The 16,113-nt window shown below is 38.3% G+C and overlaps 2 protein-coding genes across 2 annotated transcripts; one reads left to right on the top strand and one right to left on the bottom strand.

The window, feature by feature from the left end:
- Positions 1–78: 78 nt before the first annotated feature.
- LOC144649362 (uncharacterized) lies at positions 79–5,276 on the top strand. Its single transcript, XM_078508854.1, has 2 exons — positions 79–1,784; positions 3,434–5,276. The coding sequence occupies exons 1-2, from the start codon at positions 602–604 to the stop codon at positions 4,957–4,959; spliced, it is 2,709 nt and encodes a 902-aa protein (XP_078364980.1). The 5' UTR covers positions 79–601; the 3' UTR covers positions 4,960–5,276.
- Positions 5,277–5,660: 384 nt separating this feature from the next.
- LOC144648121 (putative G-protein coupled receptor 19) lies at positions 5,661–6,707 on the bottom strand. Its single transcript, XM_078507753.1, has one exon. It carries the CDS (start codon positions 6,705–6,707, stop codon positions 5,661–5,663), a length of 1,047 nt encoding a protein of 348 aa, XP_078363879.1.
- Positions 6,708–16,113: the final 9,406 nt, after the last annotated feature.

Below are 16,113 nucleotides of genomic sequence, written 5' to 3'. Positions count from 1 at the left end.
AAAATCCGTCTTAACCTTTATCAGTCAAAACCATTCTTGGTTGTTTTCGCGTTTTATTACTTCTTTGTTGTTGTTTTCTTATGTTAGGAAACTATTATTTTGAGGTTTCCTACAATTTGGAAGGAACCAGAGAAATGACTTAAAATACAGCTATAGTTTACAAGCGAAATCTAGTAAACAAACGACGATATACACGGCATGGTATTGACAAGCGGCGCTGCATTATAAACAAATTACAAAAGATATAGGATCTGGCCTCATAGTATCAATCAACACAACCATGGTGAAGATAACGAACACAAAGTACTAATAACATCAGTACTAATAACATCAGAATGTACAACACCCCCTCTCAGTGTTACGTGCATAGCTATCTCTCTTCATCCATCTTTCGACATTGTCTTTCGACGTGCTGTTTGAAATGAGCCAATCAAAACAGATGCATACAGGTGTTGGTTTCTTGCAAATGAGCCCACAAGCTCAGAAGGTCGTGCTAGTGGGCTGTGATTGGCGGATTTCGATCCGTCTTATTTGTTTAGCTCGTCGAAAGATGGAAGTTGATGGAAATCCGCTATGCACGTAACACTGAGAGCTGGTGTAAATGTTTATTTCAGGAAACAACATCAAAAGGATGCGTCGAAATATCAACCCAGCACCACTTAACGATAGTCGAGGTAACAGCAGTTCTATTTTGAAAAACTCATCGGTGGTGAATAGTACTGCAAACTTGCTGTTCATATTCCTTAATGTGACACCAACGCCAACGCAAGTGGTGCCAAATCTGTGGTCTAATGAAGATATCAACATCACAATGCATTGTGAAAGTTACTGGTTTTCCTGCAGGGGACGATGTACGCAAGAAAGAGAACTCGGTGGAACAGAGGAAAGGCTTCAATGCTTCTGTGACAGCAGTTGCGAGTTCTTCAAAGACTGCTGTGCGGACTTTGACCAATTTTGTCCCTCATCCGGGATGTCAGCACATAACGCAAAGAGCCTGGATGACATTGGCCGGTGGAAGTGTGTATCTAGTTATAACTCCTTTAGCACAGTTCATGGCGTGTGGATGATTTCTTCGTGTCCTAAGAATTGGACTCAAGATGATATTAAAGATCTCTGCAATCCAGATCTTTTTCTTTCATACGATAATCTCAAAGACAATGTGCCTGTTATTGACGGAAAAGGAAATACTTACAAAAATCATTACTGTGCACAGTGCCACGGTTTAAATTCAAATGACCTGACATTTTACAATTTTAAATTCAGCTGCGATGTCCCAGTTCCACATCAGTACAAGAAAAAAGAAATCTTTAAATTCTTGTCTACTTTCTGTGACAACCCTTTCTGGCGGCCTCCGATTGGAGCAAGGCGCAGATACTGTCATCTCATCTCACCTAGCTATTGTTTGGACATTTCCTTCCCACAAAAAGTGCAACAAAAATGTTTCAACGGACCATTGAGACTTGTATACGAAAAGAATGGTTTTTACCGGAGAACATTTTCCAATCCATACTGCGCTCTTTGTAGCAAAGTGAAAAACTTCAGCTGTGGCCCAGGTCCTTACCCTTCCAGAACTGACCCTACACCCGTGAAGCCCTTCTCTCTTGTAATGGATCTTGACTTTTCAGATCGGGACCAACTCGGAATGGATCGTGAAGGTCAAAGGTCAAAGGTACGTGGATTTAACGTTTCTTGTCTACAAGGAGACGAAGTTTATGATTTTCATCTTGAAGTTTGTCGACCTGGCATTTCACCATCTGATGTCATCTCTGTCCATGAACAAATCTTCATTATCAGAGCAGGAGGGCATTTTGCGGGCGCATGCGTGCAACCGCTGTACAAAGACCGCGTCATCTTGGGAATAAAAATGGCGCGGAAGATTCAAACTTTGTTTTTTGTACTGTTTATCGTCACATAATTTAATATAGACGTCAATTTCGCTAAGAAAAAGTGTTTTGTGTGTGGCAAGGCTCTTATAAAGCAGATTTTCTGGCCTGCTTCGGGATCGTTGTTGCAAATAATGGGAAAATATGTGGGACAGATAGGAAAGCCTTCACCGACAAAAATCAAACAGGTCGTAAAAAGAGGAAAACATTTATGCGTGTGCTGGAGTGTGATATATTAGGATCAAAACTTCACATCAAATCAATTGCTGTAATACAGGTAGAGTGCGAGCAATATTATAGCTTGTCGGGAGATTTTTTGCCTAAAGGGACGGCCACCAAAGAAAAGGGTTTTCCCTGAGGGGAAAGACATGTTTGGGTGTTCTGCACATGATAATGCAGCTCACTGATGACTCTGAAGCAAAGCCAACTTGCCCTCGACTGGCAAACAGAGTTTCCTGGAACAAGAACTGCAGTTCTTTAAAACACATTTAGGCGACACAGAAGTAGAACAGTCGTTATAACAAAATGAACATCAATCTTAAAGAAATATACGTTGAATGAAAATTTGAAAATAACATTGTTTATAGTTAAAAATTATTTCTTAAGACATTTTATGCAGCAGTTATTAGAACGTTTCTGAAAAATATATATATCGCTTGTTCGTTTCATGCTATTTTTTGACTGGTGATCAAGGCTAGATTTTGATAAAGGAGCCAAAAATGTACTAATTAACATAGTAAAATGTAAACAAATAGTCTACCAGCAAAGAATTACCATAACACTTTAAAATTAAGACCGATCTCAGTAATTCTTTTCTTGTTCAACGGAATAATTGTGGTACATCGAAATGTGAAGTTATTTTGACCAATGCTTAAGTTTAAGGAAATAATCACAAACGATAGTTTCTCTGTTAGAATAAACCAGCGAGAACGTACGTTAAAGAAAGCTAAAAAATACCACAATAGACCATTTTTTAACGCTACCTTCGCAGCATTAGACGATAGTTCAAGTACTTCAGGCTCCATATATCATCGGTAGACGCTGGAGATCAAGGTTAGATTTTGAGATTTTTGCATCGTGAGAACGATGAAATTGCAGTTTTATGAAAAATCTGAACAAAATCATGACCACTCGCTCAAACCCGGGATACTTGATTATAACATCGTATAGTTAAAACTGCTGTTTTATATTTTAGTACTAAGTTGCCATAGCGCTTTGTCCGTTTAGACCTCCCAGCTATTAAAAACATGGGCAAGGTATTTAGGTTCTCGACATTCGGTCGCCATTTTGTCCACGCGCAATGTTTAATACACATAGCCAAAGTCGATCAGATAAACGGCACGCCGACACCAAAGTATGCTTGTTGTTGTCAGAAGATAAAGCAAGGACTCTTAATATCGTATACAGCAAATAAAACTTAAAACACCTTTTATTTTGAGCTGAAAATTAGGCCATAAATTGTGAAAAATATGTAAACAATCGATAGCAGAACTTCTCTGTCGTGCGCACTAGCCCATATCGACGCATGCGCACGCAAAATGCCCTCCTGCTCATTATCAGTGTTTGGATGCGTTCCGAGACTTCCTCTTGGGGCCGGCCTCTGATAACTATAGTCAACTTCCAAGAAGCCATAGCGAATAAGTTAAACTTAAACAAGACATTTATTTCTAACATCTCTATTGGAAATCCTTTCGGTCCAGTCTCGACTGCAGTGTTTAACATCCATATTAACCCAACGATACAGAAGAACATCTCTTCTCAAACTTTCCAAACAGCAATGACATCTCAATTTGTCATTTTGAACAACGCAAATTTTACTGTCTTCAAAGTCGCTGTGAAACCATTTTATTGTGCTGTAGTTGAAACTTTCTACCCAAGTGAATATACGTTTGAAAGAAACGCGGTCAAAATCAAAAATACAGGAGAAATATTTCAAGAGGCGGACTATTACTCAAACGAAACGGAATGGATAAACGGATCGCTAGCGCCTATCGGCATCCTTACAGTCTGTAAACAACCACAGCTAAACTGTTCTGGGATTTTAGTTGGATTAACGGAAGACGAATACGTCATTTTACCAAATGGTTTATTGTATCGTAACATTTCAGAAGAGCTCTTTCAACCAGGAAGTTTTCTGTTACTCAATAACACCATCTGGGTTTGTACACATTTTTCTTCAAATTACGAAGAATCGTTTACAGAAGCTGATCGCAGCAGTACAACAGAGAATGACATTGTCTTAGTCGTATTAACCTATGCTGGACTTTCCCTGTCCATTTTAAGTTTTGTTTTAGTCTTAGTGACCTATTCATTATTTAAGGAACTTCGCACTTTACCTGGAATTTATCTTATGAATCTTTGTTTGGCACACTTACTGGCTGACTTATTCTATCTTGCAACCGGGTACGTTAATGCCAAAATTGCATGTACAATTATCGCTATTCTATTGCAATATTTCTTCTTAGTTTCTTTCATGTGGATGTCATTCATAGCTTTTGAAACATGGAAGGCGTTTTCCAAAATTCGCATCCGTAACAGACAGCCAAACCAGAGGGAAAAGCGTTTTGATTTATTGCGAAGGTTTGCAATAGGCTGGCTTCCTGCTTTTGTTTTCGTTGTCGTGTGTGTTTCTCTTGACCAGACCAACGTGGTTGATTTTCAGTATGGCGGTATCAAGGGATGTTGGATCAACAACTCAACTGCAAATTTGTTTTTCTTTATTGTACCGCTCGCTTTTTCCATCTCTTTCAACGCAGTATTTTTCGCTTTGACTGTGCGAGCTATCAGGAAAACTAACAATCAGACGCGAAGAGCAACACATGAAACGGTGAAACGCAAAACTGCCGGCGTGTTTCTAAAGATCTTCATCTTAATGGGCTTCACTTGGATATTTGGGTTTTTGAAGATTCTTGTGTCCAAGTATTTTGAATACCCATTTATCATATTTACTACTCTTCAGGGGCTGTATATAGCGCTAGCGTTTGTGTTTACATCGAGGGTTAAGCAAATGTACCGTGCTTTGTGCTGCATAATGAAGACCAATTTAGTCAGTGGAAGCGAAGATACACGACTCTAAAAACATTGATCCCTTTGTGTCAGCTTAGCCCTGTATTTAACGACTAGACGTTATTAATTTTAAATAAAAGACGATGATAATTCCAGAGAATATAAATTTATTTCTACTGAAGCACAATGCTTGGTGAGCTAGGACGTTAGTAATTTTTTTTCGAAAACTTGGTTCGGGGAGGACTTATATCCTGGGAGGACTTATATACCCGGAAAATCGTTTTTGTTAGCAGCCGGTAGGGGCTTATAACTTTGATTTTCCGTGTGTGAATTTTATCTTACAATGTTATTAACCATTTAATGGTGATTGTACTGCTTTATATACAACTTGGTATTAAATAATAACAATAAAAATCAATATATATTAACGTCTCATTAATTAGAAGAAAATTGCAGTGAAAGAGACTCTTTAAAGGGAAATCCAAAGGTCATCCCTGTATCTTTTGTATAAAGAGGTAATAACTGCCGAAATATGCGTGACACGAGACAACCCAAAGGCCTTTGATTTGATCTTACGGCATCTTTGACCCTCTTTCAAGGGTATTCCTAGTATTAGAGTTATCTTCATCCCTTGTAAACAGGTCATTACCAGACTCGTTTCCAGTCGTTCCCGAGGCGGTTTTGACTATAACGCATTGCATCAAGGGAATTTTTCCCCAGTCTTTCATCACCTTTGAGAACGAATAAGTAGGGACTGGGAACGAGTCTGGGTCATAACAACGTCAATGGTTGTCCAGCAGCGCCAACTGAAATTGACACAGGTTGAACAGTAGCTGGTGTTCTTTTCGTTTCCTTCAATGAATGGCTGTTTGCCACAAAAATTCTGTTGGCGTTTAGTCGTCTCTTTCTTTTACAACAACGACAATTTAGCAGTTTGAAAAGTTCCTGTCGAAATCTTGGACAGCGAAACGAGTAAATCACAGGGTTGGCTGCTGAACCGACCAGCGCGAAGAACATGGAAAATAATTGGTATTTCCGGGCGTTTTCCTCATTCCCAAATCGTGTTACAACGGGTCTTCCGAATGTAGGAGTCCAAGTAAATAAAAATGTTATCGTAAGGATAATAAATAGTTTTGTCAGTTTGCGTCGTGACTTGAAAAGAGCAAGATTTGTCGCTTTGTTGTTATCTGTGTTGAACCACATGTGATAAATAACTCGCGAATAACAGAAAATCATCACAACACTCGGTATAACAAGACCAAATGTGAATAGCACAAATATGTAAACTGTGCTAACCGTGCTGAGAGTTTTAAACCAAAATAGTGCATCATTTGTTACGTTCTCGTGCGGTGAACTGCTTGTTTCATTCGTCGTAGCGTTTTTCCTTTCCCATGTACTCTGCGAGCTTAGAGACTCAATAACAAATCTCGCCGCGCTGAAAACTCCAGCGAACAACCATACTGCAAAAATGACTTTCCACGTCAGAGATTTTCCCACTCTTTTCATGTGTAGAAAAGGTTTCAAAATACCAAAATACCTTTCTACTGCCAGAGCAACAAGAAAGTAAATTGAGCTCAAAGCGTTCATGACGAACTGAAAAGACGAATACGAAACGTTGTTCGACACAAGAAATATTTCGAAGAAAGTGACGATGGCGAACCCGAAATCCGACCAAGCGAGGCTAAATATTAGGCATGTGTTCACATTTTGCAGTTTCTTGTTTTTGTTGATAACCACAATGACAAGAAAGTTCCCAAAAATAGTGAAAACGAGAAGTTGAATTGAAATCCCAGATATGAGCAACGTTAACACATCCATGCATACACAGCGTACGAGATCCTCCTTCGTTCAAGAAAAGCTAAATCTACTTCCATTTCGTAGCAGCGCATGTTAAATACATTTAACGTTTTATTTATGATTTACACAAGAGTTTATTAAAACACACCGTTGGCCAAACAAAGCTGTGCTTTTGGGTGGAGCAGTCGACTGAAAGAACATTTTTTATTTTTTATTTCATTGGGTCGCTAAAGGCTGATTCTCATATGATCGCCCCGATCGTCCCTGTCGCCTCTGTCGCTTCAAAAAGTTTGCTTGCTCCAATCACCGCAGACTTTGCAAACGACAGAAGCGACAGAGACGATCGGGGCGATCATATGAGAACCAGCCTTAAGACTGAACAACGCTTTTCATGTAAACAGTACAATGAATCATTAGAAAAAACACACAGCTAGGATTATAATATAAATAAGAAAAGAATATTTAACAAACAGAACACAAAAATTACCATGCTTTCGTTCTTATTATTTTTTTCTCTGTTTGCCGGCAGAAACTTGAAGTATATAGCGTAGGTAAAGAAAGCTTGATCTTTAAGCAGTATGTTGGCCGTTGCTTATTCCTTTTTTTAATCTTATCAAAACAAAAATTCCACTATTAATTTTCTTCTCTTTATGATGACCAAAGTAATTAATTATTTTGCTTGCAAATCAACAAGAATAAAGTGGTTTCCCAAGTGCGTGTAATATTTATACAGGCAGCTGAGCCATCATAAAGCTGCGAGAACATCAAATTGCAAGAACACGTATTAATGAAGTTTGCTTTTGTCTAGTCAGCAAACAACTCTGTGTTTTCATAATACATCTTCGTAAAAAAAAACTTGCAAATGTCAATATCGATATTAGCACAAAACATCATTAGAAAATTTGGTGATCAACACAAAATTTTTACAATTAATTTTCTTCTGTTTATGATGACCAAAGTAGTTAGTAATTTTGCTTCCAATCAACAAGAATAATGTGGTTTCTCAAGTAAGTAAAAAAATAATATTCTGACAGCTGAGTCATCTTAAAGCTGCGAGAACATCAAACTGCGCATTTATGAAATTTTCTTTTGTCTAGTCAGCAAACAACTCCAAGTTCATAAATACATCTTCGTTAAAAACTTGCAAAAGTCAATATCGATATCAACACAAAACATCAACAGAAAATTTTGCATAATTATTTTTTTCTGTTTATGATGACCAAAGAAATTAATAATTTTTCTTGCAAATCATTAAGAATAAAGTGGTTTCCCAAGTGCGTGTAATATTTATTCAAGCAGCCGAGTCATCATAAAGGTCTCCGCATACGTGGGGACAATACGCAGGGACATGTCGCAGCAACATGTAGCAGCGACAAAATCATGTGTTGTTCACACTGCGGGGACATGAAGCAGGGACGTGTAGCGGGGACATGTAGCAGCAACAAAATCAAAATGTGTACACACACAAGTAACTGTAGCGGGGACATGCCCCAGGGACATGTCGCAGCGACACGTCCCCTCGTGTGTGCGGATAATTTTTGGCACATGCAACACGAATTCCTGCAACATTTTGTCCCTGCGACATGTTGCACGAAGTTTAACAAGTTGGATTCCGTGCAACATGTCGCAGGGACAAAACAGCTTCAAACTTCGTGTTGCGCGTGCCAAAAATAATTAGCACACACGAGGGGACGTGTCGCTGCGACATGTCCCTGGAACATGTCCCCGCTACATTTTCTTGCGTGTGTACACATTGTGATTTTGTTTCTGCTACATGTCCCCGCTTCACGTCCCCTCAGTGTGAACAACACATGATTTTGTCGCTGCTACATGTCGCTGCGACGTGTCCCTGCGTCTTGTCCCCACGTGTGCGGAGACATTAAAGCTGCGAGAACCTCAAACTGCGTATTAATGAAGTTTTCTTTTTTCCAGTCAGCAAACAACTCTAAGATTTAATAATACCGATCTTCGTAAAAAGAATTTGCAAAAGTCAATATCGATATCAACACAAAACATCAACAGGAAATTTGATGATCAAGACAAATATTTCACTATTAATTTTCTTCTGTTTTTGATCACCAAATTAATTAATAATGTTGCTTGCAAATCAACAAGAATAAAGTGGTTTCTCAAGTGCGTGTAATATTTATTCCAGCACCTTAGTGATCATAAAGCTGCGAGAACATCAAACTGCGTATTAAAGTGCCTATGAAGTGAAAAATGTTTTTGTTTAGTTTAAGAATTTACCTTTAGAAATACATGATTCCAAAGTTTGAAATGTATAGTGGTAAAACTATCGATTTTACAAGCGCTCAAATTTGTGCCATTTTCCCCTAAAAAATGGACAGAGGAATGGGTCGAGTTTATTCCTGAAATACGAGCCCGTGACGTCACTATGGTGCCTCACGTTTGTTTGTGCAGTCAACCACGCAGTCAGTTTACTAAGTTTCTTGTAACCAAGGAGTGTTTCCGGGACGAAAAGAAGTCGAGCGTTTCAGAAATGACCGAAATTTCAGAAATATCTAGCAACCTCGAGCATGAAGAAACCTCAACATTCGACAGTACGATATTTTCGCGCAGATCTTGATTCCGCTTACTTGCCTACAAGTATCGCTCGTACCCGTACAAGTATTGACAAAATCCGTCCTAGAAAGACGGTGAACTTCGAGATTTAAAACGAATGGAACAAATAAGAAGACTCCCCGTCTAACAGTATACTCTGCTGTCCTTCCTAATCAAAGTCTGATCCTGCGGAGCCCAACTGATCCCATTGCAAGTGTATGTTTTCAACCACATAGTTTACGCAATTTATGTTCACTGGCAAGTAAATCTTGAGGTTTTCGCAAATAAATCTGTACATTAAGTTTGTGTAACAAACACACTTTTGTCCACAAACGAAGTGACATTAGTTCGACGTGAAATCATTGTAGCCGTGAAGCCTTCCGTAAACCGAATAAATGGCCACACAACCCAAAATCACGCGGCAATTTTAAATTATAAACATTTGTGCTGCGTCGTCGCGTCGATCTAGTTTGAAATGAACGTGTCTTTTTTGTCTTGTCAATTTGGCATAAAAAGTCTAAAAACCTAAACACTTCTTGAATGAAACTTGTCTTTATTAATAACACAGATAATGGTATCAATTGTAATCCCAGCTTTTGAGAAGGAAATTAATTTCAGGTTTTTACGGCGGCGCCAGGAAAAGGGGACAAAATTTGCATCCACTCATACATGTAGTTAAAACATTGCTGCACGAAAGTATCCGATTTAGATTTTTCTTTTCACAGGCAACGGATTTTTCAGAAGAAAACTAAGTAATGGAATGAACTTCAAAGTTTAATATTTGCGTTCTAAATTATGTCACAAGCGAACATGACACAACATACGGCATGATACGGGCTTCCTTTTTGGCCAAGTTTGCATAAATATCGATAAATATCGGCGAGACCCGCACCAATTCGAGCTGGGTTTTTTTTCAAATTCATCGTTACTTCAAGCCTAAACCTACATGTATTACCCTTGGATTTGCCTTTCATTTATTTCATTATCATCATCATCCGTCCTTGTTATTTAACAGTTATTTACTATCGGCTATTTCGAACTCCAAAGTGTGCCGAACAGAGCGGCTTGTCGGTGCTTCGAGGAGGAATCTGGCATAAGGCTGCTAGTCCGGGAGCTAGGAGCACAGAAATGATGTTTTGCACTTCAAGAGTACTGAAAAGGTTTGAAAACGGATTTCAATTGATTAAAACCTCCTCTTTCACGCTAGATAGTTTGTGATTTCAAATTGTGGTATACGTTTTGAGTTATAGCTATGTTTTTGTCAGTCGGTACAGGTCAAAAAAGGTCTCACATGAGAACGAGGCTGAAATTGCCACTCGATTTATTCATAGAAACTTATCCAATAAGAAAATAAATGTTATCCAGATAACTGATAGGACTCTATGAAAGTCGATTTTATGAAAAGTACCACGGCTTGCAAAGAAATAACATGATATTTGATCTCGTTTTGTGTGACGTGTCACAGCATCCTTATTCGCTGTTACATAGGAACAGAAACTTTTCCGGCTCACGATCATCTGCAAACCGTTTGCTCTTTCAATTTGCTCTTTTCGCACTAAAGAAAGACAATAATTTTAAAATTCATCACTTGTTGTAATAAAAACCTTGACCAAAGGCGTTAAAGTAGCGCATTTTTACAGAAGCCTCGCTGTCATGTTAATGGAAAAAGAAAAAAATAATATTAAACTTGGTAAGGAAAGAAGCAATATTTAATGAAATTTGCCCACAAGAAAATATTTAAAATACATGCAGGTTCTGTCAATTGTAGCGTAGAAAATAAATATGACGTTAAACTGTGTCAGTTCTGACAAGACCTATCAGACCCAATTTAAAGAAGAAGATTAAGAAAGTTTCCACCTTAGATTTTGTTAAAACTTGTCTCATATGAAAGTTATAAACGGTCGTAATGACGCCTAGAATATCATAAATACCAGGTCACAAATAGTCGCTTAATGAAACAGTCATTCTATTTCTGTTTCGGCGCTCGTGGTCCCCCGTAAAGTGCAGCATTTTGTATTACTTTTTCTAACCATGCCCAACAGGTTATGGCAAGGTCTTTAGTAGCTGTAGGTTATATATTCAAACGTAAGTCTGAATACTGTAATGTTCTTTTTTTTTTACAGTAAATGACATTGTACAGCGCATTCGCAGTACGTACAAACAGCTCTCTTTCGGGATATATACATTCTTTTAATCAAAGCTTTGGTTTGTGTGCTGTTCTCTCGTCTACCTCTGCCGCTTTCTCTAACCGCCCTAAACGATCTTAGTTTTTGATTCTGCGTAAAACATGTTTAAGCATTTCGGTTTCCAGTTACAGCGAGAGAGTTCAAAGCACCAGGAAATGCAAATAAAAGGAGGGAACTACAATCCACAACAATTTTCCAAGTCCTATGGTAACTTTCCCACTTAAATACAGAAGCAATAAAACACGTCTGTGCTGACCAGTCAGCGCCTTCATTTGCAATTCAAGTCGCCTCACAGAATTCAACAGGAAGAGACGGCATGGCATCTTTTTTGAGCTTTACTGAGGGACCAAAACTTGTTGTTTTCTCACGAATCGAGCTCCTAACTGGGCAGCACATAAGTGTTTAAAGTACCGCAGCGCTCGCACCATCTTTCGAATCATGTTTGGTGTGTAATAGAAACCTTGTGTAGGCTTTCTCGCGGCAGAATATAATGCAATGATCGCAAAAACACTGGTCACTTCCCTTTTTTGTGAGGGGCAGGGGTGGTGGTTGGGAGGGGCCCGGGGGGGGGGGGTTAGAGGAAGGTATAACCAAGCCTTCCAATATGACAAGCAAAACTAGGCTCTTACTTGGTTGGCGGTATAGCTTACTTTAAGCCCCCAATCGTCCGCAGTAATAACATTTGGTACGCTTGCCTCAAAGCACTTCAATAGTGTTACCTCTCACTTAAAGAAGTAAAATAGTGCGGGGAGAACATTGTCTTTGATCCTTATTGGCCAATATCCGTCCGGCAAAGATGCAGAGCAAAAGAAGAGAGGAAAAAACATTGAAATTGATATTAGTGGCCCACATACATCACTTCCTTACGTTATTTACAGGGAAGCGAGTAATAGCCTAATTTTTCCCAGGTTAGCCGAAACGGGTTCTTTTCTAAATGGTAGTAACACAAATTATTTTAGGCAATACAGGTTCTTAATAAGTTCTTATTTTCTAAAGAAAATTTTCTTTAATGCTTAACTTTTAGTGATATTCGGCCTATTCCTTGTATAAAATTTGCATACCACATAAGTGCTTATGTAATAAGCACTAGCCATTTAGAAAATGACATTATATAATTTTATACGCACAGTTATGCTTTGTCCAAACTTCCAAAAAACATTTTAATCAATTTTAGAAAATAACAACTTGTTTCCAAATTTGAGGCCAAATAGGTTCTTATACAAATGGGGTCTAATTTCCAAATTTTAGGTACTTAACTGTTAGGTTTTTACCCGCGGGGTTTTACTGTATATATATTTTAAAACCGGAAAAAAGGACTAATCTCGTGTCCTCCCAATCCGATTCTTAAAATATACTTTAAACAGGAACCTTGTTATTGCTACTGAGTGTAAAAGTAGAAATTTTGCAGTTTCTCGGAAAAAGAGAAAGCCCAAAATTAATTAGACCATTAGATTCAAACAACGAGAAAGCCGTCAGAAGGGTTCTATCATACGCCAAACATGATGCCCAAGATGATGCGAAAGATAATGCGAGAGCTTCCATTCAATCGCCAGATACTGAATGAGTAATGTAGCCTTAATGTACTGGTACTTATTATGCAAGGAAATTGGCTGCCAAGAGCTGTCGTTCCGGACAGTGTTTAAAGTTCAAACAAAATACACTCAAGTACACAAAATTGTTTCATCAATGTTTGGTAAACAGTTGTGAAAAGTTCATGCTTTCTCTCTCCTGGGATGCGATTCTACAAACTTTGATGTTAATAATGGAAAGCAAAATATGTTAAAACACAGGCTTATCAAGAAATCTTAGGATGGTTGTAGAAAGCAGCAGAGTCACGGTAGACCCGAGAACGGACTTTGCTGGAGGAGCTTCTGCCTTAATCTCTTCCCAAGCAAGGCTGACTAACATGTTGTGAAACAAAAGAAACAGAAAGAAAGAAACAGAATAGCAAGTCTCTTCAACAAACGTCATTCAATCTTCCACTTAGGTTCTTGATTTAGTAAGACACATCAAAATTATTTTCCTTTCGTCAGGTAGCCCTTAGTTTGTTTTACAAGGTAAGAGTGTGTTGTGGGCAACCCAATGACGGGCCGAAAGCCACAATTGACAGTAACTTTCTGCACAATAATTTTTTAAATGAATTTAGTTGCCGCCAAATAAAAATGTTTATGACTCCTATCCACTTCTTTTGTTAATGATTAAATGTAACTATCAAAGTTTAACAAAAATGATCAGCTAGGGAGGAATGGCAGTGCAGGGTTCAACCAGAGGGGGATAGAGTGTATTTTGTGTCCAGTGAAACAACGGATTGAGCAATAGTCACAAGACTATCTTGTGACTTAACTAACAATAAAAATTCATTGAGCAATAGTCACGAGTTGACTCGGAAAAGTACATAGCCTCGTTTCCATTAAGAGCTATAAGACGTGGCGTGTTACTTGAGTTCGTCCTCTTTGTCTCCAGACCTTACACTCTGCGAGTTCAACCCTCCTCCAGCCTTCCTCCACCTCGTATACCTTTATTTAGATGTATTGGGTAATTTTATTTTGGGCCTTTTTTCTCGTACCCTCACCTTTGCTAGAGCTTTACGAACAAGAATCGTTGGTAATTAAGTTAATTTGACTTTGTATGATTTAATCAATAAATCGGCCACCTCGCGTGGCCAAAATTTATCCCAACACTTGACTGGTCTACAATCCTTTCACCGCTCTTTGCAAACAAAGCTCGGCTGTTGACCAAATAATTGACTATACCTTATTGATAAATTTGTATTTAAATTGCATCTGGTATAAGGAGACATAAAGACTTATTCTGAAATATCTTGTCAACTTTTGCATTGTATTTTTGTTCTTGATGTTTTTCGATGGTTTTTGACGACGTATGACAGCATCATATCCTTTTTTTTTTTTTTTTCATATCCTCAACATTGCATCATAAACGTCACTATTTCAGACTCCAAGTCAGAAAATAATGTAAAGTAATGGAAAATTTATCCCAGAATGAAAATGGCTGGCTACAATCTACTCACTGTATTGGTGCCTACTGTATTGGTGCCTGAAAAGTAGTCAGGGACGTCGTGATTGAAACGAAGAATTATGTCAAAACGCTGAAGCTGAGGCTACAGGTCACTAAACACGGTCCCAGGCAAACGCTCGGCACATCAAAACATTCACGGGGGAAAATTGCTATAATGAACATTTTTGCATCATAAAGTAGATCTTCTTCTCAAAGTTTTGGAAAAAATCTCGAGGCTACGTCGCTTATACATCTTTCATGTACGAGGGCTGAGGGAATAGAGCAGGCAGGATTCGTAATGAACGTAACAGTCTTAAATATCATTTATTTTTTGTTTCTTAAAAGATATCTTCAAGGAAATGTATGTTTGTGCATGGAAGTTTACAAGCAGCTACATCGCAAATTTTTTGCCAAGCCCGTGCAATCTCGGACACCACTGTTAAGACACTTGCAGTGACTTGGCCAAATGTCCACTTAATAGTGTACAATAGTTCTTTTTTTTTACCCTCCACCACTCTCCCTCATTTGGTCATTGCTTCGTGTTGTCGTGTTGTGAAAACAACACGAAATGAATATCAAACCTTTAAAAACAACTTTTGCAGTTCAAACACGCTCTCGAGTAGAGACATTTTAAAGAACAAAATGTGACTAGTTGTTATTTGCAATTTGTAACATTCTTGATGTCATCAACGAACGAAATGGAGAACAAAGTATAATAAAATCTTTGAATATTTTTAAGCACCAATTTCGATCTTTAACTTTATTTTCTACTGTACCCGATCGACAGCAACTGTTTTAGATATTTTCTGTTAGGGGAAATTTATCGAATATTGTTTTTTCCTAACCAAGTTTATTATCACTGTTCGTTTTCCTTTTAGCACCAAAGGGAGGCTTCCAATAAAAGGCGCCACTTTAACGGCTTTCACCAAATTTTTAACTTCAGCAAGTGATAAATTTTAAAAATATTGCCTTTCTTTAGTGTGGAAAGAGCAAATTGAAAGAGCAAATGGTTTGCAGGTGAACGTGAGCGAAAAGTTTCTGTTCCTATGTATCAGAGAAATGAGAATGCTGTGACACGTCACACAAAACGAGAACAAATATCACGTGATTTCTTTGCAAGCCGTGGTGCTTTTCCTAAAATCGACTTTCATAGAGTCCTATCAGTTATCTGGATAACATTAATTTTCTTATTGAATAAGTTTCTACGAATAAATTGAGTGGCAATTTCAGCCTCGTTCTCATGCGAGACCTTTTTTGACCTGTACCGACTGACAAAAACATAGCTATAACTCAAAACGTATACCACAATTTGAAACCACAAACTACCTAGCGTGAAAGAGGAGATTTTAATCTATTGAAATCCGTTGTCAAACCTTTTCAGTACTCTTGAAGTGCAAAACATCATTTCTGTGCTCCTAGCTCCCGGACTATTCCTTCATTTATTTACTATCGGCCATTTCGAAATCCAAAGTGTGCCAAACAGAGCGACTTGTACTTCGAGAATAGATCTTTTAAATCGGCACGCATAAGGCCGGCCTTCATTTATTTACTTAGTATCGCCCCAGCAAATTTCCCTTTCGTAAACGGTCGTTGCCATTTGAAACGGTCTATGCCATTTCTCAGAACGGTCGTTGCCATTTGAAACGGTCGATGCCATTTCTCAG

Source organism: Oculina patagonica, chromosome 4 (assembly GCF_052425735.1).
Source record: "Oculina patagonica isolate OP01 chromosome 4, crgOcupat, whole genome shotgun sequence".
Taxonomy (NCBI): domain Eukaryota; kingdom Metazoa; phylum Cnidaria; class Anthozoa; order Scleractinia; family Oculinidae; genus Oculina; species Oculina patagonica.
Note: the sequence above shows the minus strand (reverse complement) of the source record. Positions and strands in the feature narration are given on the sequence as shown.